This window comes from Chelonoidis abingdonii, chromosome 10 (genome assembly GCF_003597395.2).
Source record: "Chelonoidis abingdonii isolate Lonesome George chromosome 10, CheloAbing_2.0, whole genome shotgun sequence".
NCBI lineage: Eukaryota > Metazoa > Chordata > Testudines > Testudinidae > Chelonoidis > Chelonoidis abingdonii.
This window is the reverse complement of record NC_133778.1, coordinates 44,791,068-44,818,013: the sequence shown is the minus strand read 5'-3', so window position 1 is coordinate 44,818,013 and position 26,946 is coordinate 44,791,068. Positions and strand designations below refer to the sequence as shown.

The following is a 26,946-nucleotide window of genomic DNA, read 5'->3' as shown; positions in this document are numbered from 1 at the left end:
TATTAGTCTGTATCCACAAAAACGAGGAGTCTGGTGGCACCTTAAAGACTAACAGATTTATTTGGACATAAGCTTTTGTGGGTAAAAAACCCATTTCAGATGCATGGAGGAAGTGGCTTTTTTTTACCAGTGAAAGCTTATGCCCAAATAAATCTGTTAGTCTTTAAAGTGCCACCAAACTCCTCATTGTTTTTGTCTGAGAATATTATCTATATCCATTGATCTCCAGGGCGTTAGCCATGTCTATTTTGAGGAAACTGTTGGTTTTTTGGGTTTTTTTGTTTGGTTAAAAAAAATCTTTTGTCTGCTTTTGCACAATAACCAACACTTAGTTACAGCAATAATAGTATCATTTTTTTCATGTAAGCTACTGCTACAGTTCTATACAATATAATGGTTAGTCTGTACTTCTACACAGTTTTTAAGGTACTGGTCTAAATGACACTTCAGCTGGCTATATACTCTGAGCTCAAACTCTCCAGTAATATTATTTACAACATTTTTCAGATGGTCTAAAAATCATTCATTGGTCTATTTATACTACGATGTCTTAGTATTCATCTTTAGAAATTGCCCACATATATATTTTTACTTTTCATATGTATATAGATATACATATAGATATAAAAATTAGATTAGATATGTGCAGAGAGAAACCCTTGAGTTCTCAGTTAGAATATTCGTGGGCCTTCAACAATACTCAGATTTCACAAGTTCTGATCATTGTTATAATTACTACTGAAATGATGTCCTGTGAAATTTGCATCATGTCCTAAAACTTCACATAATAAAATCTGAAAGAAATGCCGTATTTATAAATCACACACCTGCTGTAATAAGTAAGCTAATAAGTAGACTATTACTTTTTCTTTTTTCCAGATTGACAGTAAAAATGCAGCATCTAAGGAATCCTGATGCATCATTAGGTAGATCCGTGCCAGATTATCATACACATTACTCTGAATGTATAATATTTTTATACAATACAGTAAGAGATTTATTAAACAATACTGAAAATCAAATTAAATAATGAATAAATAAGTGCATAATTAATTATTTTTCATATATAAAAAGTCCTACCTCTTTGCTTTCTTCCATATCCGACTCACTGCTAAACTCTTCTGTGTTTAAATTTTCAAAATCTGATTCTCCAATAGCAATAGGTACTGTCACAGTAAGGCCGGGATTGTTTATGAATGACATATAATCATTTTCATCAATTGCATATTTTTCCACACTGCTGCCTGTTCCTACACCACTGGTAGTTCCATTCCCATCTCTAAGACAATTAACATCTTTGCTTATTTCAACAACAGTATGATTGGAAATGCAGCTGTCTTTCTTGTTGTTTAGATCTTCAAGTGCTTTGATTTCCTCTAGTGCTTTTTGCTTTCTAACAAAGGCTTTTTGGACGAATTCCCGTAATTTTTTTTTCACATAATCTATTCCCTTCTGAATCCTTGCAACGGCAATCTGGAGATTGTTCATTTCATTATCATCATCTGTAGCAGCAAGGTTATCTGAACTAAATGAGCTCAGCAGCAAGGCCAGAAACAGGTTCAATACCTAAAAGATGAAAAAAAATATATATGTGTATAAGAAATTAGTATTTTTCAAAGACATGATCTAATTAAAATTATACACACTATTTGTTTTTTAAAAGAAACTTATTTAATTTATTTTGGATAATGAAATAACAAACAATAATAAATATGAAAGTTTTACAAAAATGTCACTTGTTATTGTGTGCTGTTCATCTTTATCCACATAATGAAAATAAATCAGTTTAGCTTCCAAAATTCTCACATACTAACATATTGCTGCTGTTCTTGGATTCTAAACACCTCAAGACAATGTTTATTCATTTAAAAATAGCTTTAAAAAGTTCTGTGCGGCTGTATCAACCAGAGTGTCGAGAGAACACTGTCCAAGCCCTTTTGAAAGATATGGTAGAATTTAACAAGGATAGGATAGGATTCTATAGAAATTATTGTAAAAAACTACATAATTTAATGGTAAAATTATGTCCTCCTTAGATTGTCTAACTACTCTTTAGACATTTATAGCAGGAATGCAATTTTCAGTTAAATTCTGTAGGATGGTTTAACAACTATATAGAAAGGTTAACAATCTTTATTAACTCCTACAGTACTCCCATAAGGAGTATTTAAAAAAAATCTTTCAGTTTTGCTTATCTTTCTATTTAACACACAATGATTTCTTCTGTTTTTTTTTTTCTGGAATTTGATATTACAATTGCCTTCTTCGTTTGTTCACCAGAAACATTAGTGAGCAGAGGCGACTCTAGGAATTCTGCCGCCCCAAGCACAGCAGGCAGGCTGCCTTCCGTGGCTTGCCTGCAGACGGTCCGCTGGTCCTGCAGCTTCAGCGTGCTGGGGCCTGGAGCCACCCCTGTTAATGAGGCTAGTATCAATACTGCTATGAGAATATGGTTTATTATTTATACTGTAGGCTAGCAGATGGTACACAAAAGGACAAAACATTTTTATTATTTTATTTTACCAAAGTCTTCCATAAGTTCCGGCTATTTTCTTTTAAATGTTCATAGCAACAGACAATTATACATCTATATGTCTATATCTAGATAGATATATACAAGATTGATATCAAGCAATCTGGTGTAAACTTCCTCACTAGAGTACTCTTTTTAAAGTAATGGTCTGGATAATTTAAAGGTCATGGGATATTCACACTTTCACATCTAGGAGTAGATGCTGTCATCTGATGGCTGACTAGTTGTATTCTCAGTCAGTCTATTTCCTAATGAACAAGTGTCCACAAAAATTTAAGAAAAACACAGGGCTCTCAGTCAGAGTGTAAATCCAGGGGAGATGTCAAACAAACAAAAAACAATCAATGTAATTTTGGTGTGATCAAATGTTCCACATGTCCAAGCGTGCCAGACTTCTTTCTGTTCTACTAAAGGGCGAATTCTGCAGACCTTGCACATTCAAAACTTCCCTGAAGTCACAGAAATATTGGGGCACAAAGAAATGCAGGATCAGGCTCAAATATTAAGTCTGAGGAAAAAGAATAATGTTAAAATGCAGAGCAGGTTGCTCCTGCATAGCAAGCAATCTAGAGCTCTGCACATTTCTACTGATTTCACTGATGGCCTAATGATGAGGTTGCTAAGTCTGAAAAATGAATGGCAGTAGCCATGTTGATTGCTGTAGAATCTCTCTCTCTAATATATGCAATAAAATACATGCCCAAAAGAGGATGAAAATGTCAACAAAAAAAGGGCATTTTATTTTCAATCAACTCAAAGTATGTTACAAAAATGGACAATAAAAAAAACTTAACTAAAATAAAAAAAACCATTAGGCTCTTATTTTAAACACTACTTCCCAGTCAGAAACATATTTTTTCAAAAGTTCTGAATTGGCCAATTTCATTTACATTGGGCACAAACTTGGCACTCTAGCTGTCATCTTGGATGCAAATTCTGTTCTGAAAATACAGCTAATCATTATGCCATTCTTATTCTTCTAGTTTGTCATGAAAATAGTTTAAAGCAATTTTAGAGGACTCCACAAATTGTGTAATTTTAAAATAGAAGTTTTAGAGGCACATGGTGGGTGCAAATGCATATTGCTCTGGGAGTTTGTTTTATAATACATGTATCTCCAAAAAGTAACAATAGCCAAACTTTTAAAATTTATACACCTACTTAGGTAGATAAAGTTAAGCATCTGGATCCAACATGTGCTACATAATTAAGCACAACTGAATGATTTATGAATCACAGTTGTTGTCCATTAAAGACCCTTATACAATCCATGCAAGAGCCTTGTGTTTATAAGGACACTCCAGTGTTCCTTGCAGCACATATTTTCTAGTACAGGGACAAAAAGGGGATAACAGCTGACAGAGTCACAGAAGGCTAGATTACGTCTTTTCACTCAACTCTGAGCAAGGGGTAGTGCGGCATACACAGCACAAAACCAGATTAATAGATTCCAAGGTCAGAAGGAACCATTGTGATCATCTAGTCTGACCTTCTGTATAACATGGGCCATATAATGTCCCCCAAATTATTCCTAGAGCATATCTCTTAGAAAAACATCAAGTATTGATTTAAAAATGGCCAGTGAGAGAGAATAATCCAAGACCCTGGGTAAATTACTCCAGTGGTTAATTATCCCCACTGTTAAAATGTACGCCTTATTACCGGTCTAAATTTGTCTAGCTTCTACTAGATACTGTGACTCAGACAATATCTCTGAGTCACTCACTCCATGCATGGGAAACAGTGGATGTGCAGTATCTGCTTACTCCTGCACACCTGGAACCAAGCTTAGGGTACCCCACACTGCAGTGTAAGGGTGTGGTAGGGGGCCGTTCCTCTCTCTCTTCTGGGTGGGAATGTAGTCCGGGCCATACAGAGGTTTTTACAAAGTAAGCATGTTAAGTGTTATATATACTTTGTGCCAGAAAATGAATATCTGAAAAATTACATACCACAAGGTTTCCAATGACCATGACGAGCATGAAAACAATAAGGCACATGGCTTGGCCTGCAACCTCCATACAATCCCACATAGTCTCTATCCATTCTCCACACAACACTCGGAATACAATCAAGAAAGAGTGGAAAAAGTCATGCATGTGCCAGCGTGGAAGTACGCAGTCTGTAGCAATCTTGCAGACACAGTCTTTGTAACTTTTACCAAACAGCTGCATACCAACCACAGCGAAAATGAAGACAATGATGGCCAGCACCAACGTCAAATTTCCCAAAGCCCCCACTGAGTTACCAATAATCTTTATCAGCATATTCAGCGTTGGCCAAGATTTTGCCAACTTGAAAACTCGGAGCTGAAAAACAAGAGCAAAGGAACATTTTAGTACTAATTACAATAAAGCTCTGAATGTGTGTCTTGCATCTCTAGCTATAAAAAGTTCTGTGTTGTAAAATATTTCATTTTATAAATTTAGACGCCATTTTCTGTGGATGCATTTTACACTATATTTGTAATGCAGAACCGGTAGGGCCTGTTCCCAATTAAAATTTAGAAAATATAAAAATGTCTTTTAAAATGAACTCGATGTGAGAATATGGCTTGTAATAATACTGGTAAGAGAGCTAGAAATTGATATTTTAAATGTGTAAATAACTCATCAGCTGATAAACGCTGAGAAAGTTAAAATTTTCACAAAGATTCAGGAAAGTCTAATGGATTATCTGGGGATTGAGAAAGACACGGGGCAGTGAATGGGGAGGAAAATATCATATTAAATGCGAAAAAATTGAATTGGGGTTACATTTGGTTAGTTTACTGCAGTGTATCCTCAGTGTGGCTACTCATGAAAAGTACCCAGAAGCTTTAACTATTGTGTAAAGCATTAGCTCATCTCTAATGGTATCTGAGTTATTTTGAATTTACAGCACTGTTACTCCATGGACTACACTGACAACCTTTCCCCTTTTGACGCCCTTCAAGGGATTGGTAAACCCTAAATGGACTTGGATCCAATACAGTACACTAGGTAACATTTCCTGTCTGATCATAGGCTTAAATAATCCAAGCCAAGCACCTAAAAATGTTCTTAGCAGAAGCTTCTCACCTCTGGAATCTGTTCTTCCTAGAGGTCTTTGAGCGTGGTTTTTTTTGGTGAACTTCCATGCTGGGGGTGATCTTGAAACAATCATTCTGAGACGTGTGACCTATGCTGTTCATTTTACTAAGGTGTCAGTTTAGAAACCCAATTAGGCTAATTTAAAGGTTCACATTTAAACTATTCACTGCTCTTGAAAGCATGTGGAAAGGTAGAGGAAGGATCATAGTATATTAAAATCTGTACAATCTGTTGTGAGGGACAGCTCATTGTGGTACCAAGAGTTGGGAGGCGGCGTTTGGTAGATAATCAGCACTTTCTCCTCTTCCTCAATCAAGTCCAAGGAGCCTAGTAGAGCCTTGACAGGCATGTGAGCCCCACCAAGAGAAGTCAAATCAGTGAGACACACAATCCTATTTTTAATATCTGCACAAACTGCTGTGGGCAGCATCTCATTTTGGCAACTCACACAGGAGGGTGGGTAGGACCTTTTGTGAGGGAGTGTGGAGTTGTTTTCCACTTGAACTCCTGAACAGAGAGGAATATGCTACACTCGTTAGAGCTGCATAGTAGTTTTCACATCCCTACATCAGATGCAGTGCTCAATCTGTAGGAGCTCCACGCTGTCCTAAGAGGTGAGTCTTAAAGGAACGATCTAGTCTTAATTAACAGTGGACAAATTTTAAAGCAATATTTTGATAGTGACAAAGTGATCTCCATTAAAAAAAAAACACATTTTCTGTCAGGAAACATAATAGGTATTTGAAGTTGCTAGATGCCACAACAATGGATGCCATAGAAAAACCTAAGCTAATTAGTTATTTCCTAGTCTTAGTATTGGGAAGTATTACAATTTTTCAGAAACTACACATGGTAACAACTGATAAAAGTTGACTTTTTAATAGTGCCTGTTGTGGCTCCAGTAACTATATGTACATCGGCCTGTAAAAACATGACGTTTGGATATCGGATGATAAAAAAGCAAACATTTACAATGATACCATATAAATATTTCACTGAAACATACATTCTTAATTTAGGTGATGCCATGATAAAGTCAATACTTTAATATGGTACTGTGTTACCCCAATGGAAACCACTGTAATTATTGCTACATTTTGTCCTCTCTTGCTCCATCCTTTTCCTATTGAAGCAAATGTATTACAAATGGTGAATGGAGGTGAGGAAATAGAGAGAAGGCAAAATGTTTGAAAGGCTGGGGTCAGGTCAGGACTTAACTGATGATTTTGTGTATTTCTTTTATGGTTGTATTAGTAATCATGTGCTTGCACAACCTTAACTAGCTTTTAATAAATGCATTGGATTGGGGGAAGACAGATGGATAAGGTACATTAACAAACATATATGTATATATTGTATATACATATATAAATATATAAGATATATGATACTGCCTTATAATTTACATGCCTATATCTTACATTCTGATCATATCTCTAATAATATCTTTTATCACACCACCATTTGCTGTATTGTTGATAAAAAAGACTTGAAAAGTAACGTTTTGCTCCCTCCCTTGATAAATTAGATTGAATTATTGACAAAAAATTGAAAATGTGTTAGTATCTCTCATGCTTAATTTCATCAGAGTTATCCATCAGTGGATTTTAATGAGAAAATATAAAAATGAGATTAAAATAAGGGGTTTGTAGATGTCACCTGAACCCTGTGTTAAAAAAACAGATTTATTACTATTGGACCTGATTTTAAAAATTAAGCATTCACAATCATTCTTCCACTAGTACTATTCCACATCACATTGTGCATGCAGTGAAAATAGAAGTTTTCTGAATGTGCCATATAAACATACTGTGTCTGAATTATAAGTATATTTAGGGCTTGTAAATAAAAAACAAAGTGTAAATGTTATTTATTAATATATTTACCAATCTGAATGATCGGAGAACTGATAATCCTTCAACATTTGCAAGGCCAAGTTCCATTAAACTAAGGCTGACAATAATACCATCAAAAATATTCCAGCCTTCTTGGAAATAATAATAAGGATCCATGGCAATTATCTTTAAAACCATTTCTGCTGTGAAGATCCCCGTAAATACCTAAATGCAAAATTTAATCAATTAGTCTATTTTACTGGAAGTTTGTTTATAAATGTATTTGAGCAAATTTCTACAATCCAGCTGTAGACTCATAGACTTTAAGGCCAGAAGGGACCATCACGATCATCTAGTCTGATCTCCTGCACATTGCAGGCCACAGAACCTCACCCACCCACTCCTGTAATAGACCCATAACCTCTGTCTGAGTTACTGAAGTCCTCAAATCATTATTTAAAAAATTCAAGATACAGAGAACCCACCATTTACACTAGTTTAAACCTGCAAGTGATACGTGCCCAGTGCTGCAGAAGAAGGCAAAACCTTCCCAGGATCTCTGTCAGTCTGACTGAGAGTAAAATTCCTTCCAGACCCCAAATATCACACTCACTTAGGCCCTGAGCAGGTGGGCAAGGCCCACCAGCCAGTCTCCCATAGGCTATAACTGTTATATGTAACATCTTGTTATATATCTACATAGTTCCTTAATATTTTCACACACTAATATTCAGTAATTAAAATCAGTGACTGAAAGACTTTACATTCTGGCATTTATTTAGTAGCTTATGTTTTATGACTTGGTGCTTTCAGTCCAGTTCCTACAGGATATATCAAATAAAAATAACACAAGAATTGACAGTAATTTGCATCCTTGCTGGCAGTCTCAGAAGAGAGAGAGTCTGAGCTAACTTCCCCCAAAAGGTGGTTCCTTCAGGTCGGAACTGAAGTATGGAAGTGCAATAGGACAGAGAAGCTTGCTCTGTCTGGGCTGTACCTGTTCTGTGGATAAAGAGAGAGTTCCATCCTTCAGTGCTGCCAATCTAGCACCTTCTGGGAGCTCCACATTCATATGGAAAAATGTGGTTCAAAATATTTGAAGGGACCAAGGCTTAAATGGAAACACACACCCCCCTTGATTTTAGTGGGGCCAGGGATTTCACCCCTAGATCTCTTCTGCACTACATACTGATAAGCAGCATGTAAAGCCTTAGTGATTCTGAAGCAAATTCTGTAGTGCCAGATACATCTGAGTTTTCTGCTATACCACAGAACTGTGTCCAGGATTTTCCTAGTTATCTCCTGAAGCAGAACTTGTGTATTCTGCCACCACACTGTGATTATTCAGTTCCTTTATCCCACTTGCTCTCAGCCCCACAATAGTTAATTCTATGGCAGCAGTACTGACTTTTTCAAACCGCTATACAAGTGTGATGCTGTGGGTGACTGGACCTAAATCTGGGAATTTCAGAATTGGGAGTACAGTACCTGAAACACCATTAAAACATTAATCACTGTCAAATGGTACATATCAATATTTTTTACAAGTATTACTTTTCAAATAACAAAACTATACAGTTAGACAAGATTTAAGGGCGATTACACCATAATCAGAGGCAAAGGGAGACAGTACCGCAGAACAGTTATAATTGGGGTCAAGGGATTTAGGCAGTAAATGAAAAACAAATTTTAACAAAAGTCTTTCATCCCAAACACACATACTCATCACCCACAAATAATTTTTCTTGAGCTTTTGCTGCACCATCAAAACCAATAGAAACAGATCATCTTAGCTGAAATTAATCTACTTTTCTGAGAATTACTGGTTGTTCTTAATCTGAAAAGACTAATAAATTGTGTAGAAAGTGAATCATTCCATTTCATAACTATTCTTCCTTCTCATCACAATACTGCAAGAGCACAATCTTCTGTTTGCCATATCATAATCAATTCCCTAACAATAGAATACGATATCAACAAATAACAAAACATTCTTTGGATGCAAACCACCAAATGAGGAACTGAGGATTTAATTGAAACCAGTAGAGAGGACATTCTCTGCATGCACATACCCTTAATTAAGGTTAATGAATTATTAGAATGGATAGTGCAAAGCCTACTTCTTGTTAACATGCAGAGAAAGAACATTAGGAATTCAAAATGGGGGAGGGGAGAGAAGGTGGAAAGCAGGACCTTGGATTGGCAAATGGCTGGAGTGAGAGGGGCCTAAATTAATCTTTTCAGAGACAGACTATAATGTCTTGGGGAAGAATAATCTGGAATGTGTAATGAATACAAGGAACATATGAGTGATTTCAGTTGTTGCATGAGGAACGAAACACTATTTTATAGAAAAGCATCTCAGGTTGTCATTTTCATTTCTATGTTTTTATATTTTATTAATGTACTGTTTTAAAGTGTCATTGCCAAAATGTAAAGGCTACAGAAAATGTATCTGTTCTTTAAAACATCTTCTTACGGAGCTATATGTCAGACCTCCTAAATCAGTGTTCAAAAACGAATAGAAGCTAGACTTCTCAACACCCAACAATGATAATCAGGGCACTTGGCTGATTTTGTGTTCTCAGGCATGCGTCTCATTCCATCCCTCTCCTATCCATACTTTCTGCAATCTTGTGCACTGGCAAGGATTACAAATTTATAAGAATCCTGTTCTCAGACAAAGAATTTTTGCAATTAAGCATGAAAATGGCAAGTGGAATGAATGGGACAATATCTATATCTATAGATATAGATATATATACAGAGAGTGCGTGTATATACACACACACACTCACAAACAACAAAGTTGGCAGATCTTACTATCCAGAAAGGCAAGTGTGCATAGCCCCAAGCCTGTGGGTGAGGTTTTAACAGTGTGTGTAGGTAAATATGTAAAATTGACACAACACTTCTGCACAAACAACTGTTAAATGTACTTAGCTATTCTTTAAAGTGGGATTTGTTCAATACAGTATTAGCATCAATGCTATAATACCATACCACATTTCATCTGGATTACAAAAATGACAGCACTAGAACTCATAGGAATTTTTTTTGATGGAAAATGCCATTTTTGTCTAAATCAGAATATTTAGGAAAATGTGTTTACTTTTATGAAAATTTGCGCATAAATTTCCATTTTGAGATTTCTGAAAATGTTTCAGAATTCCAAAATTTTATGTTAAATTTTTTCATTTTTATTTTTTTTATACTATTTCATACCGTGTCAGCACTACGACTGCTACTGACAATGCACAAAATAATGATGGAAATAGTCTATTCTATTGTTTTATTTTTATTTTATTTTAAACATCATTAAGGGCAGCTGCTACTTAGTACTGATTGGAGTGACCTTTTGATGTAGAACAGATAAAATGTTTCATCACTAGTAAGTAGAAGCTGCCCTAAATGATTTTGAAAATAAAAAAAATAGAATATTTCCATGATTATGTCATGTTACGACATGTCACTTAGCACACAATGTTATGAAATAATGTAAAAATGATATAAAAATTGGAAGAGAGAGAATAAAAAAACATTCTAAATAAAATTTCAGAATTTCAAAATGAAGATTTTTCTAAAACTGATTTTTTTCTTAGAAATTCCAGTTCACGAGAAATTTAAAAAATATTTGTTTTTTGTTCTGAAATTCCAAATTTCAAATTCCAGCTTTAAATGGCACTCAGTTTTTCTAGTGATATTGTTGGTAAATTTACAAACACTTGAGCACTTTCTGATATGCAATAAAATATAACCTGCTAGTTTGGTGAGTATTTTTCCAGTTACCTAAAGTGGCACTGGCCATGTTAGTAGCAAGAGGAATGCCATTCCAGTATTACTACTTTCATATAAAAATAACTGAAGACAATTCAAAGAGCTATTCTGATAGCGGAATATTTTATTAAATTTCTGACATTAAAAATATTTTCTATGCAAAGAGTGTCAGCACCAACGGGAGAGAATTAAATCATCATCTAGCAGCTAAAATAGACAAAATCTAAGATTGCTTGGCAGATTCTTTGAAGCCTATTTACCTAAACTGAAGATTATGTCAAACAATATTCAATGATTTCATTACAACTCAAGATTATCGGCCTGATTATGCTCCTGTAAAAATCAGGTGCAATGCTGGCCTCAGTGGAAGAGGCCATTCTTATCTGTGAGAGTCCAATGTACACTTTCTAATCTGCTTATAAAAGGCTGTCTAGAATGAAGTTAAAACAAGTTTTTATCTATCTAATGAATGCTATCATTCCTACACCTTCTTTTAGGAAAATTCATTTTTATCCACTACATGCTACATTAGAACCCACTTACCAGGTTTCCCACACTAAGCACACTGCTGAACTGTACTGTCATTGGGTAGTGTTCCATGGCCATAAACAACGTGTTTAGAACAATGCAGATAGTAATAGCAAGATCAACAAATGGATCCATCACAACCAAATTGACTATATGTTTTACTTTTAACCATGGGCTCCAACAGTCCCAGATCAAGAAAGTGTTTGCAAATCTGTACCAGCATGGTGGACATTTTTGTCTGGATTCTTCAAGTTCTGGAAAAAAAATGTTTAACATTAACTTATAAAACTAACAATTTTCCTAACAGAGCCACTAGAAGTTCTTAGTTTAAAATTAAAAAAAATATCCCAGAGGTTTATGTACAGCTAAAATATACTATATGAAAGAATTAGTCATATGCAATTTGTACACTAAACACACACATTTCCAAATGAGCGTTTATATCTTTATAAGCATAATGATACTGCTGCTTTCACATTAGCTGTGTAGTACACAATTTTCTCAACTACAAACTTATTCATTATTACTATAAACAATACTGAACCACTACTTTCATATACTGCAATGTGAGGGATACTCTCATTCTTTACTCAAATCAGTAGCAGATTACGGTTTTGTGGGGCCCTGGACCAGAGCAAGTAGGGGCCTGTCCCCACCCCTTCTGCCTTCAGTCCTGTCCCCGGCAAGCCCCAATACCCTAACCCCAGTTCCTGGCAGGAGCATCAGGCAGGCTGAGTGGGGTAAGCCCCTATGCCCCAACCTTGCTTCCCAGCAGGAGCTCCAGGCAGAGCAGGTTGGGGCACAGGGGCACCCTTTTTCTGGGGCCCCCCAATTGGCCAGGGCCCCTGGGCATGGGGCCTGTTGGCCCAGTGGCTAATCCACCACTGATTCAAATCACTGTCATTTTTTTTAAAAAAAGCAACAACATGCAGTTTGTGGATTAAGAGAAACACAGCCCTTCCCCCACTCAGTTTTAATAGGATAAGTTGTCTTCTCATATACTTACAATAAATCTATCAATTCAGAAGCAGATCTATTATGAAAGCCTGTGTCCTCTGCTGGGAATATCTGATTCCTATTTTTCCTTACATCTGACATCATCATAAAGGTCAGAGTTCCAGAAGCCAAATTGCCTCTAAATAGTATTTGATTGCAAGGATGAACATCCAGTATGAGAAATCAGAAGTTTGGGGATGGGGCAGAAGGAAGATGGAGATATTCTGGTTTAACTGAAAAGAAGTTAGCCTAATGAAAAGTATCCCACTCCCCCTTTTCATTCCTTCCCCCCAAAAATGTCATGGCACTGTTTAGTAGAAGTTGAGTCTGAGTGTGTGCATTGCAAAGGTCATCAGTAAGTGGTAAGCAATTTCCAAAATTCTGTATAAATATTAGTAGTGAAGATCTTCCTGCAGTAAGAGAGAACAGGTTGGTTGGGTGGAATAACCAAATTTCTGAATGTTTAGCTAGTCAGAATGCTGATGGGGGAGGATTATTCTCACACTCTGCTCTGGTTCCTGACTTTGGCTCTGAACTTTGGTTCCATCTCCTGGCTCCTGACCCTTGGCTCTGGCCTCTTACTGACCCTGGGCTGCAATTCCTAGTTACTAATACCTACTCTAACCACTAGCCCCAAACGACTACATCTCGGTCACTGACAATGATCCTGAACTGGGATAGAAAATGGGCTTTCAGAGAGAATGATTGGGAGGACAAGGAAGACAGGGTTCCCTTGCCATATTCCAGAGGCTGAAAAACCACAGCCTTTGAAACTACAAAGGACCTATCAGGATGGCATAAGCTCAAAACTATCTGATTTTTCTGCCTGTCCTTGCTAGTAAAGGAAGAAGGAGAGAACGGTAAACAGTGAGAATCTTCTTCGGCTGAAGGAAGAGGTGACAGAAGAGCTCCCATAGGTGAGAGCAGAACTTGCCCAGAATTTTGCATAATGGGAAGCAAACAGGTCCATCTACACATAGTGCTTCATTTAGAGACGTTGGCAAATTTGTACTAACTTCTTGTATTAATCAGTCAAATTTGTATGGACTCAATGACATCAAATCTAGCAGAAAGGAAGACTCTTTTGTGATCTGAGATTTGTAAAAATGCATTGGAAGTATTTTTCAAAAGGATAGGTAATGTACACCTTCATCTCTGATTATAATTGGATTGATTTGAGAGCAATGAGAAAGTGACTTAGGAACTCATTTGGAAAAATATGTTGAAATTTTGACTTTTCACAAATGAATTTGAAGAGTAATTTGTAAATTTTGTTTATACATTTTCTTTAACTTTGAGGTCGAAGACACATTGCAAAGGAAATTAAATAGGCTTTGTCAGACGTTTTAGAATTGCTATTAAAAATTTTCCTACACATATTAATCATAACACTGTGCCAAAAGGTATCATGATAGATCTTTAGAGAAAGTCAAAATGTTATGTTATTTGAATGAAGTTCCAGTATATTCTGTTATCATGTTTCTTTCTATTTTTTGTGAATAAATATTTTATAGAAGGAACTTGCACTATAATGAGGTTTTTATACTTTTGTTTAAAATGTTATTTATATTTTTGTCTGTACTCCTCTAGTGTAAATCAAGAGAAGCAGTGGATGTATTGAATTGGAGGGAGCCAATATTATTATGTTCTTTTTTAATCAAAAGACATTGATTGTTGTTCACTTTCCATACTTGTCTGTCTGTCCTTGGACTTTAAAGTAAGGACTTTGGGTAAGGACCATGCACAGCACATCTCCGGGACTACCATAAACAAATTATTAATATGTAAAGATAGTTTCTGTGAAGGTTTGCTTTAATCTCCTATTGACCTGATGTTTTAGAAAGAAATCTCGTTCTGTGGTATCAGCTATCTCTTTGGCCTCTACCACTACTACTATCATGGAATAGTCTTTCTCCTTTTACAGTTAAAAAAAAAAAAGATATAATTAGTCATCTGCCCTTGGATGGCTGTTACCCTTCAGACCTGATCTCCCTTTCAGTGGCTACACTAAGAGAAATTATCTTTCTTTCTCCTCACAGGGGAATATTACCCTAACAGTGTTTATTTTATTTCTCCTACTCTGTTCTAGACTGGAGCTAATATATAAAAATATATAGATTAGGACTAACATCATAGGAGGCTTAGAGTAAATCAGGGTAAATGATTAAGAACATGTGCTGGAAATGTTCGTTATGTACTCCAATGCCATACAGACTTCACCTGTCCAATTACACAATTACAAGTGAAATTGTGTACATCTTAAGTGCCTCAACTAACACAAATTCAGTGAAATGTGTATAAAAATGAAACTGGTTGCATACCTTCCATTGTGTTTGTGAGTATGCTGGCTATACTCATTGCTCTTTGTCTTGCAGCAGAATCTTCCAACATTTCCATGGAAATTTGATAAGAACTCAATCTTCTTTTTCTTATTTCTGTTTCTGTAGTGGTGCCCTGCAAATGAAGCTGGTGAATTAAACCATTTTCAGCAACTTATTAACAACACAATATACAAATCCTATCATGACTTTCAAGGAAAGTCTGCTATGAACAGCTTCTTATCCAATATATTAGACTTTCCTTACATACTGCAAGTTTCTGTCTCCACTAGGATTATCTTGGCTGTTTCCTAGATGTCTGCTGGGAATTTCAAACTGTCCAATAAGCAGTGAGCTAATTGGAAGTGAGTATCACACAGTGTGATTAGATAGAGGAGGACGAGGATTTTAGGTTCTAGCAGAGATTCTGGTTCTCTCATTGAAGGGGTTGTTTGAGAAAGCACTTGCAGGATGACTCTCCATTTGGAGAGCAAATTGCCAAGCAGTGCTGGGAAGTTGGGGGCCAATGGTTAATTTAAATGAATGCTGTGAGTAAACTAAAATTTGCTGCCAGGTATCTTTTTGCTAAATGCTTATTAATCTCTTAAGAAATTAACTGCAGTTGTAGCCTATTACCCAAAGTTCCTGACAGATGTGCATATTTGCCAGTCATAAGGTAGCAATGGCAAATAAACTAGTATTTAAAAGCGTAATTCTGGTGCATGAAATACAGTAGTAAGGAATTAATGATGATAGAGCTATTAAATGTTGCATTCCCATCCGCTAAGAAATCTCATAATTTCTATAAAAGCATTTCTGATGATGGAAAAATCAAGCTATAATAATTGCTCTTTCATCCACCTAAATATCACTGTTTCAAAAGGGTTGCAATAAATATGGAAACCACCACACATTTTCCTAGTCCACTCAAGTTTTTAAATGTTTAGAATATATAACATGATGGCCTTGGACTTTTGCCTTCTGTTTTATATGATCCCAAGTTACCTTTATAAAGCAATAAATATTAAACTCTGATTTAAACATTCTTGAGCATGTGTATATTTTTTACAATTTTTTCTTCTCCTCTTGCTTGAGACATGATACAGTGGTCTGAACATAGGAGTGGGAGTCAGGAAATCGTGAATCCCAATTCCTGCTCTCTCTTACCAAATCACTGTATGGCTCGGGAAAGTCACTTAGGGCAGTACATAGTGCAGTGTATCATATGGAGTGTAAATTCTAAAGCACAGCAGCATGTTACACACTAACTAGCCAGTGTAGACCTTCCTGGCGGTTACTGAAAGTTCCCTAGTGTGTGTTAATGTAGTACTGGTTGAAATAGGATCACATTAACGTGCAGTAGGGAACTTTTAACGTGCATCAGCAGAGTCCACATGGGCCAGTTAGTGCACAACACGCTGGTGCACGTAAGTATTTACCTCCTGTTCCCAATTGGTGCGGACTAATGTACTATGTAGACAAGCCCTTACTGTCTCTGCCTTAGTTCTACCACCTGTAAAATGGGGATAATAACTCTTGCTTACTTCACAAGGGGATTGCAGTTTTTAATTGGTTAATGTTAGTTTAGCATGAAAATAAAAAGTTCTGTACAAATGATGACAATTATCATTCCTGAAAAGGAGACTTGACATAAACAGGCTGAATCTCTTTTAGATGAAAAGATCTATCAAATATGCACAAGCACATGTACCATCTGACAGTTTCCTTAGTTAATTTTTTGAATTTCTGGTCCAAAGACCTATGTCAAGATAGAAAATAAACATAGAAACAAAACAAGAAATATATGGTAATAGTGAAATTTAAATACTGCACTGTAATGAAGATGTTTGTGATTAAATTCAGTACTATTAAAAGCTAGCCAGTGTCATTGACAATACATTTTGTATAATATTGTATATACCATTGTTTTTTGTAAATATTTAAACATCTCATTTGGGACTCCAGAATTTTACATCGTCAGTTGAAATTAACGCAATTGGATGGGTGTATAATAAATACATTTTCTCATTAATATTATGTACCTGGTCTTCCTCCCATTGAAGTTCTTGGCATTTTGCCATTGACTTTAATGGGAATAGGCTATCACCCCTTATCTTGTTAGTTCTATGTGTTTGCAAGTACTGTACTTTTACTCAGGGCCGGCGCTTCCATTTAGGCGACCTAGGCAGTCGCCTAGGGCACGAGGATTTGGAAGGCCAGCATTTTGCAGCCCGCGGAGGCAATTCGGCGGCAGGGGGTCCTTCCGCGCTCCGAGTCTTTGATGGCAATTCTGTGGCGGGTCCTTCACTCGCTCCAGGACCCGCTGCTGAAATGCCCCAAAGACCGAGAGTGCGGAAGGACCCCCCCAACCGCAGAATTGCCGCCAACGACCGGGGGCGCGGAAGGACCCCCGCCTAGGGCGCCAAAAACCCTGGCGCCACTACTGCTTTTACTTAGTTGTGGACTGAAGGAAGTTTATCTATTTCAATCTGTTTTGTTGGGGCAAAACTTAGATCCAGATGAAAACATTCAATTAAGATATTTTTCTCTCCCTATCCTATATCCAGATCTCCCATTGAAGACAGTGCATGTAGGAACAGCAGAATATTTCAGTTCAGTTCTGCAATATGTATCTGAAATTCCCCTGCCCCTTTACTGTGTTAAAAGAATGACAAGATATAGATGAATTTCCAGCTGTAGAAACACCTGCCTGAACTATTTCAAACTTGATTATATGACAGTGAAGTTACTATGATCAGTGGTTTGTCTATGATCACCTCTGGGAGAAGTTGTCCAGTAGGCGAAGTGAGAGCTGAAGGTCCTCCAACCAAAGAAACCACCCCATTGCAATCTACAGTGCTGTGCATCTTCCCATTTGGTGGAAGCGCTGGTACCATCCTGGATGACGTACTGGCTTCACTAATGTTACTATTGCGTCTTTCACCATGTCTGTTTGGACCAAAGAAAGACTCTCTTCTGCTCTCGCTGTCTTCAAGAGTGCTGTGCTCATCATCAGCGAAGTCATTTTCTGATCCTATATCTTTTGCTCGACCTCTGAAGCTGAAAATGCTCGTTCTGCTGTTGCGCCTTGGGGAAAACAGGGAGCCACGAATACTCAGCAAAGACTGTAGGAAACCCCGCCCCCCCACAAAGAACAGCATTAGTAAATGAAACACTTTAAAATACAATATCTTGTTTTCTCGTGGTAAGTAGTTACCACACTCTAGAGAGAGGCTATTTATTTGTTTTTAAGCACCAACAATGTGCTCACAGGGCCATGTTGTCTACCGGGGGGGGGGGAATTGTTTTTGAAGTGTTATGGAGGGTGTAGTCAGAAAGAGGGAAGGGAATAAAGTCCAGCCACTGGCATCAGAGTGTTTGGTTGTGCGGGGAGGGAAACAGGAAAGTTTAGCAGTTAGGAGCATTGGCAAGAAGAAAAGGGACTGAGGTGGTGTCCACCATTTTCTGGGTTCTGGGGAGAGGCATGCTTCCTCCCTACACCCTGACTGTTTACGTGCTCTACTTTTTTCTGTCTCCGACAAGATTTCAGGGATATGGGGTCCTTGTACATTTTTCTTTCCATTCCTTGTGGGAAACAGGGACTCTAAATCACAAGGCTCATTACTCACCACATCTCACGCTACTTTCCTAAGGGATGAGTGTTCTAATGATCAGTGCTAAAGTCACTCTGGATAAGCCTAGGCTGCACATCAGTGTGTAGTCTTCACCAGCAGGTCCCATGTTGTGGGGGCCATGTAAGCAGCACTCTCAAACTACCACCCAGGGAAAAGTTTGGAGAAGACATGCTGGAAACTGTATTGCCACATGCCCGCCCTCACTGTGCAGAGCCCTTGTAGATTGCACAGAGTTCCCAGAAGGCCACCGCTTATGCATTACAGTTCTAAAGGTGGGTTTTGCATATAGTAGAAATTATTTTTAATAAAATTCTAGGGCCAAGAGTTCTAATTCTGCCCTTAAATGGGAATGTGGCACTTGGAAGGAGCTTGCATGAGTGTCCCAGGCAGGATTTGACTCAAAGCAAATACACAGGGATCATCAGGGACCAGTTACCTGAAGATGACCTTTTACCACTGAGAAAAAGAAAATCAATCTTTGCTGGTAATTCTTCTGTTTAATGACAGTACAAGAAACTGCTTCATAGAATCTCTGTCTTCCTTTCTGCATATTTCATTAGCAGCATTCATGAATAAATAAAACTACTAACAGTCCTGGAGAAAACAAACCCTGCATTAAGCTTTCTTCAAGCTTCCCTTTTTACCGGTCTTCACATCTTGGTATATTAAGTCTCAATTCAGCCACTATTTTTCCAGGAAAAAATGAGTATTTACATGCATAAAATAATAATATTTACATTCAGATTTCATTGTGAGTGCAAGAAAGAATATGAAAAGCAGAGGCTACTTTTTAAAATTTTTTATCCTTATATCTGTACTAAGAACCTGAGCACAAAATACTGTTGGAAATACATATATCTTATATGTGGGTCTGGTAGCACTGCCTTTTATTAAGGCTACCCAACACTTCCAGTTATAAGACCCAGACTTATACCTTTGCCAGACTTTAACCATTTGGACTGAAAATTTCCATGCCAGCTATCTGCCTCAGTCTAAACGTTTTTGGAAAATTCCGCTTAAAGTTGCAGAGCCATTTGTAAGAATGAGGCTAAGGAAATATGTTGTTTTGCCCATGTTAAAAAATTCTGAAAAGCTATAGTGTCACCCCCCCCGTCAAACATCTCAGTAGAGACTTTTTAGGTTTTAGCAGCTAAATTCCCTGAAGATTCTGTCTACCTGGAGTATGTTCCAGCCTGGAGCTGAGCAGGACTTTCCCTGCAATGGAAGCTCTGGAAGCTGTGGGCTATGCTGAGTTCACTTGAACTGGCACTTGAATTGAGAGCAGGGAAGCTCTGTGCTGTGCTCTCAGTGCTTTCCCTGCTGTGTTCAGGAGGAGGAAGCTGACAGATTCAAATGTGATGGAGACAAGAGCCAGACCTGCAGAGAACTTGGGAGAAATTGTTTGGGACAAGGAGCCTGGGGTGGAAACTAGGAACAGAGGTTGATGGAGGTGGGATCTGGAAGGTGAGAAGAGGGTAAATGCAAATGGAAGTTGGGGTGGGCAGGAGACTCGGATTGGCTGGGTAAAATGGTTGGGATTCAGTGCTGGGGAGGAAATGTTGAAAGCGAGGGAACTGGGAGCCCAGGGGTTGGGGAGATGACTGAGATTGTCTGAGGAGCCAGGTGGGGAGACTGCCGCTATCTGGGCAAGGAGACTGGAACTGGAATAGGTAGACTGATCTGAGAAGCCCCTGCTGAATCACCCATGGGGTTTCAATGTGGTGCCAAATGATTGAATTTCTGTTTTTTCTGTTTGCTTTTTTAAAAAACAAGTAAATGACACACAAACTACATTAGAAGAACAATATTAAGGTTGTAAAGTCAAGCACTCAAAAGGTAGGAAATGCCAGAATTAAGGTTGTCTGTATGACCTTCATTCAGCCCCCCTGAGTGTGTGCATTAAGATACAATTGTTACTTACACATTCATATTCTAATTTTTTCACAGGACTTTATCATCATTCAGTGAACAGAATGGATGGTGCTCACTTAAGTGAGCAGCTATTTTGTTTTTTCCCCGTTCAGAGTGTGGCTCCATGCGTATTTACTGCATGCTATTCAAACCCTACCGTGAAGACAGAATTATTAATTTCCTCATGGGGTTTTCTGTGGCATTCATCACTGTAATATATCCAAGTACTACACAAATGGTTATGAATTTATTTCACAAAACTCCTGTGAGATGAGGGATTGAAATTATTCCCATTTTACAGATGGGGAATTGAAACACAGAGCGACTGAGGTCAAAATTGTCCACAAATTTTGGTGTCCAATTTGAGACTTCTAGGACCTGATTTTCAGAGTATTTATTATATATAGTGCTTTATATGTTCAACACATATCTCCCATTCACTTCATTTGCAGCTGTGAGTGCTCAGCACTTCTTCAAATGAGACCTGAAGGTTTCTAGTCAGACAACCAGAAAATTAGCAACGGACAGTTAGTGACAACCCATTAAAAGTTTGCTTTAAGTAACATAATGTATCCTTTATCACATAGCAACTCTGTGGCAAAGGCAAGGATAGAATCCAATTCCTCAGGGCAGCATTCAGCTGCCTACCCCAGAAGATCCTGCCTCATTCACTACCCACCTTTCACCTCCTGCAACATATGAAGCACATATCCTACAGACAACAGTCTCCTTCACTACCTAACCCTGAATCATGCCCAAAGAAGATCCATCCTGTGCATTGAATGAAGCAGGGGTCCTGTGGAAAAAAACAGTATGTGGTCATGTAATTGTATCATAATGCATACACACAAAGAAGTTGGTGTATTTCTGGCATTTACTAACTTTTGAGAGCTTGACATTGCAAATGCTCTTATAACATTGTTTTTGTGTGTAATTGTATATATATAGCTTTTTTTCCTGCATTGCATCCACTAAAACTGGTTTTGATTTCCATATGTTTTTAAGGTATGCCGAACTTTTGTGACTATTATGTGTGTGTCCCCCTTTTTAGGTAGTTACAGCAATCAGATAGAGGTGCCCTCTTTGACTAATTTTGATCTTTCTTGGCAATAAATTATATTTAATTTTGTATTTTTCATAACAATTACACATCATTTATATTCTGCAGTTATACCTTAGTACTCTGTATAGTTACATATCCATCAAAATGAATTGTTACAGTTATTTACTTGGTGGCACTGTCATTTGTTTGATAAATAATATAACAAAGCCTGCAGTACATTCATCTTTAATTTAAGTTATACTACTCAAAACCTGACATAATCAATTTTTGTAATAATTTCTAAGGCCTAACTCTGCAATCCTTCTATATGTTGGACTCCCATTGATTTTGAGCCCTAGATTGAGCCCTAAGAGAGTAACTCCAGAGGGAAAAGTGCACAGTCAGTTTGAAAGAGCTGTATGCTTCTCAGACACACATGCTCAAAAGACACATTCAGAAGAAATAGACCCCTCACTCCAAATCTGTAGCAGTTGCTGTGCATGCAGGGCAACACATGGGATACAGGAGCTAATCCAGCTCCCACTGAAATGAATGGAGACCTCCCCAGGGGAGCTGGAGCAGGTCCTTGGTGAATAGGGTGTGAGAGGAGATCTGTGGATGAAGACTGCTGCTCCCCACTCATATGGACACACATGGAGTCTTGAGCCAGTGGATCAGAGCAGCACACAGACCTATTCGCCATGTTTTCTCTGATCTTTCAGTCTGTTTATCATGTTAACCATTGCTACTCACACTATAATGGACAATCACTAGGGAGTTCTCTGTGTGGCACGAGGCGCAGAGTCTTTCCAACACAGCCTCTTCCCATCTCCCTTCATTGCACAACAGACAGATGGCATTTCCATTGCATTTTGGCCATTCCCTGGATATGTAGAGGGGCAAGATTTGCCTCAAAGTATTGATAGTGCTTCACAAAAAGGAACCAGGTTAGCTAGTTAAATTGGTGATTTGATACTCTTTAGATCACTAGCTCCCTTAATAAGTTCAGTGGTGAAAAGTTTTACTTTAGGTGGTTGTTCTTCTAGCTACTTTATCCCTGCTTGTGTAAATCGTGGCCAGTTAAGAAAAGCCATTTCCCTGTACCTTTCCCTTATTTAATCTGAAACCTAAAACGTACAATGTTGGTTTCTATATGATGGGTTTTATTTTTTCATTTTACATGAAGAATTATTATTTAATTCAGTGTTATGGAAAGTATTTAAAGAGCCCTGAGATTTTTAAGCTTGCTAAGGTTCTATAGTAGTTTCTTAGCTCTTGCTGATGCAGGACTTGGTGGTAAAAGGCAAGAAGGCTTTCACAGAGGTTAAGAAAATATGATGGACTAGTCCATGCCAATGATACTTTACTGTTAGATAATAAATCCACACTGAGTATTTCCCATACGATCTCTGTCCTGTAAGCATATAAGAATGTTGCAGGGCATGGGGTTAACTATGGGAGGGCTTGTGATTTAGTATATAGAGCTCAGGACTAGGATTCAGAAGTTTATGGTTCTACTGGCTCTGTCACTGACCCTTCTGTGCGACTTAAGCAAGTCATTTAGTATCCCCATCTGTGAAACAGGGATGGTAAGAGGTATGGCACTCGGATGGATACTATCAAGCTTAATTCTTGACTATAAAGCCCTTTAAGCTCCTTAGATGAAAGGCATTATATGGGCCTGATCCAAAGCCCATTGCAATGAATGGTAAGACACTCATTGACTGTAATGGGTTTTGGATCAGACCCAAAATACTTAAGTTCAAAGTACTATTATTATATCAAATCAAATTATAGCTACCCAAGAATTTTTATCTCTAGACATTAAATGGGCACCTAAATGCATACAGTATCTGGGAATTTGAATTGAATTATATAAGCAATGTTATCCCAGTGTGATAGAAGGGATATCTTGACTTAGGACATGTCTACATAAGGAAGTTAGTGTGCAGCAAGCCAAGGGGTAAATCTACAGCACACTAGTTTGACACACAGTAGTTCACTGTGTGAACCCTGCTACAGCGCACCAAGTCTGTAGTCCACTTTGACATCCTACTGTTTCAAACATCAGAGCACGCTATTGAACTTTTAGTGTGCTGTAGCGGGATCCACCATGTGAGTTAGTGGATGTCAAGGTAGCGGACTATAGATTCGCATCCTGGCTTGCCATCCGCTAACTTGCCAAGAAGACAAGCCCTCACTGTGGTGGAATATACTGATGCTCTCTTATAAAATGAATTAATTTAAAATGAACAGTATGTCTAAATTACTTATTGGTATAAGCTTAAATGTTCCCCTGTCCCATTCTTATTATTTTGGAAACTCAGAAATATTTTTCTCATTTGTCACCATTTAAAAATGTATCTGAAGAAGTGAGGTTTTTTACCCATGAAAGCTTATGCCCAAATAAATCTGTTAGTCTTTAAGGTGCCACCGAACTCCTTGTTGTTTTTGTGGATACAGACTAACATGACTACCCCCTGACATTTAAAAATGGGTTCAGTAACACAAACAACAAAAGTTAAGGGTGGTTTAGTATTCCTAGAATGCAGAGAATACATGGGGATGTTGTCTCCTACAGAGGTTTTATTGTTTTGGGCTTGAGATGATTTAGGAGTGGACAACCAATGAGTGACTTATGTAAGTTTCCCTGAGTTCCAGTTAAAACCTTTTTAACATTCCACATCATCAAGTGGTCTGTGTATGCAAGATATTTTATGGAAATACATTTTTAGAAGTGTTTTAGCAAAGTTTTGGGTAAGTAAGCCCATGTTAGATAATTTAACAGAAACATCCAGCTAACTGTTTGAAACACTGCTGACTATAATAATTACAAAAACTAAGTTTACACAGAAGCTCTTTTCCCCACGTTTTCCTTTTCTTCTCTCTTCATAGTCTTCTATCTGTAACATTTCTGGAATTGACATGACAAACAGATCATGGTAGTAGAAAAACATAGATTAGTAAGAGGACTTTACCTGGTGGGGGGAAGTGAACCTCTTTTCATATGTCAGTCGATTTGCTTCCATCGAGAATCGGAAACTTTTCCTTCTGATACTGTCCTCTGATTCAGATTTGGGGAACTGTTCAACATCTCCCTTGTCCTCTGCTTCAAACAGTTCCTTCTGTCTTCTTTTCTTCCTTCTGTTTCTCCTTTCTTTAGCACTCTTTGAGCTCAACTTCGATGCTTCTGAGGAACTTTCCAAGAGCTCCCCTAGTCCCCCTACTCCACTCAAATCTTTTGACGCAACAGACGCTGCTGCTACTGCCACTGTTGCCTGTTGGTTTACAAGGTGTGGTATTTTTAGAATGTAGATAGCAAACAATTTTATATACTTGTACTGATTTTTATTATTATCAGTATAATCAGTTGCAATTTGTGAGCAACTTTTCAGTTGGGCAAACATTCTCAAAAAATAAATTCAAGACAATTTTGTTTAAAGAAATATTTAGTTCTCTATTGTATAGATCATAATTTAAGTAGTACCATAACAGCACAGCTCCCCAAAGACAAAGGTATAGTACATTAGCTCAAAATCAAAGTAGTACAAGAAATCATGAGCATTGCATCCTCCATGCACTTCAGATCTATGTGCTTATCCATCTCTCATGAGAAAGGTAATACATCCTACTCCAGAACAACTTAGCTGGTCCCCTCTGCCTGTTCACAGTTGAGAACTACTGGTTGTTCTTTCTGTATGGAGATATGTAACTTGTACCATGTGACTTGATCCATTAGAATAGGTAGGGCTTACTGACTTAACAATCAGGGCAAAGAGACATTTAGGGCAGATCCAGGACCTTTTCCTGGGGGTGACTGTAAACTATTCTGAAATGCTGCAGTGGAGGATATGTTGGGAAAGCTGCCAGGCCTCCACAGGTTGACAAGGTCAGAAGATGTGTGACTCCGGAAATGGCTAATTTTGTGTGTGAATAGGGGGATCAGTAGTTACCCACCAAAATAACATCATATTTGGTACCACAGTTATTCAGGGTAGATGTGGTGTACCTCTCTGACAGGGGAGTGACTATATTTTTGGCTGATGTTAGAGAGGGAATTGCTAAACTATCTGAGAACCTGGCTTCAGGTGGGTGGGAGGCAGCCAAGCTGTTTGCTGGCTTTTCCTTGTGGCATGTCTTCAGTGTAAGTACTCGTTTGATAGGGGAGCTGGTTCCCTGATAAACTGGAATTAAAAGCAGACTTAAGGGAAGGCATCCCCAGAAAAGCTGGGCAATGGGGTTGTGGCTCCTAATGTACATCTAATGTGGTGTAGCAAGGAGAAAATCCACTTTCCCAGCCCATTTACCTTCACACAAGAGAAGGACTTTGGAGTCCTAGCCATCAGCTTGGATCAGATGCCGTGGGGTTGGGGGACTGATGACATCCCTCAAACCGTTGGAAAGGAGTGATGATCCATGCTATATGAGTTGTTGCTGGATAGTTCCCAATGAATATGTTAATAAGGTTGTGGCCTAAATAAACCATATCTGTTGCATCTTGTCTTTCTTCCTGTGTGTTTGGGACAAAAGTTCTACATCCTGCTCTAAAAGAACTCAGCTGGTTCTTTGTGGTTATTCATAGTGAGGATTAATTGTTGTTCTTTCTATATGGGGTTAGGAAACTCACAATATACAACCTGATCCATTAGAATAGGTTAAAATTAACTAATTTATATCTTCATTAATGTTTGCAGAGTATGTAATGTTAAAAATAATCTCAAGCAGGTAGTTTATCAAGAAGAACGTAACAGCCAAAATGTTGTCACAAAGGTTTAAGATTATCCCACTCAATTGACTACAATAAGAATGTGGGGCCAGATTCTTGGTTCCCCATCTGGCTGCTTTTTTGCTCTTCAGGAAGCAGAATGTTTCACTAACAAGGCAGATGGGGATTTCCCTGTGTCAGGAGAATCCCCAGGTGGTATAAAGATGATATAAGGTTCTATGCCACTTGCTCTTATCCTCTTCCTCTACCCCAGAATAAAGAGGGGTCAGAGACAAGAGGGGGATATGGCCAGAATCTCTTGAGCTTTGGTGATACTCAGGGGGAGCCTACCAGACCATTCCAGTTTTTGCAAGATTGAACAAGCTGAGGGTTGCTTTAAGTTTTGTTTGGGGATGAATTAATCACTGAAGGAGTGAAAATGTGACTTTCTACCCTTTTCCACCTCCAGCTCTGCACTGATCACAACCCAGTTGGACCCAGTGACCTGCCCTGTAATGGGTGCACCCTTCCCACTTTCTCATACACACAAAGAAACATGGCAACATCACCCCTATTCTCAGATTACTCCACTGAC

The 26,946-nt window shown here is 38.0% G+C and overlaps 1 protein-coding gene across 9 annotated transcripts in view; it reads right to left on the bottom strand.

Annotated features, from left to right (window-relative positions):
* Positions 1-26,946, bottom strand: part of LOC116818660 (sodium channel protein type 2 subunit alpha-like) — a 114,430-nt gene that overhangs the window by 45,797 nt on the left and 41,687 nt on the right. For 7 of the 9 annotated variants that reach the window (XM_075070150.1, XM_075070144.1, XM_075070145.1 and 4 more), the window contains 7 exons: positions 24,625-24,924; positions 17,836-18,183; positions 15,062-15,206; positions 11,760-11,998; positions 7,491-7,664; positions 4,486-4,842; positions 1,081-1,566 (listed from right to left, as the gene is read on the bottom strand). In XM_075070150.1, the coding sequence (XP_074926251.1) occupies positions 1,081-1,566; positions 4,486-4,842; positions 7,491-7,664; positions 11,760-11,998; positions 15,062-15,206; positions 17,836-18,183; positions 24,625-24,924 (2,049 nt within the window). The remainder of the gene's footprint in view (positions 1-1,080; positions 1,567-4,485; positions 4,843-7,490; positions 7,665-11,759; positions 11,999-15,061; positions 15,207-17,835; positions 18,184-24,624; positions 24,925-26,946) is intronic. The other 2 variants (XM_075070152.1, XM_075070151.1) reach the window with 1 other exon arrangement.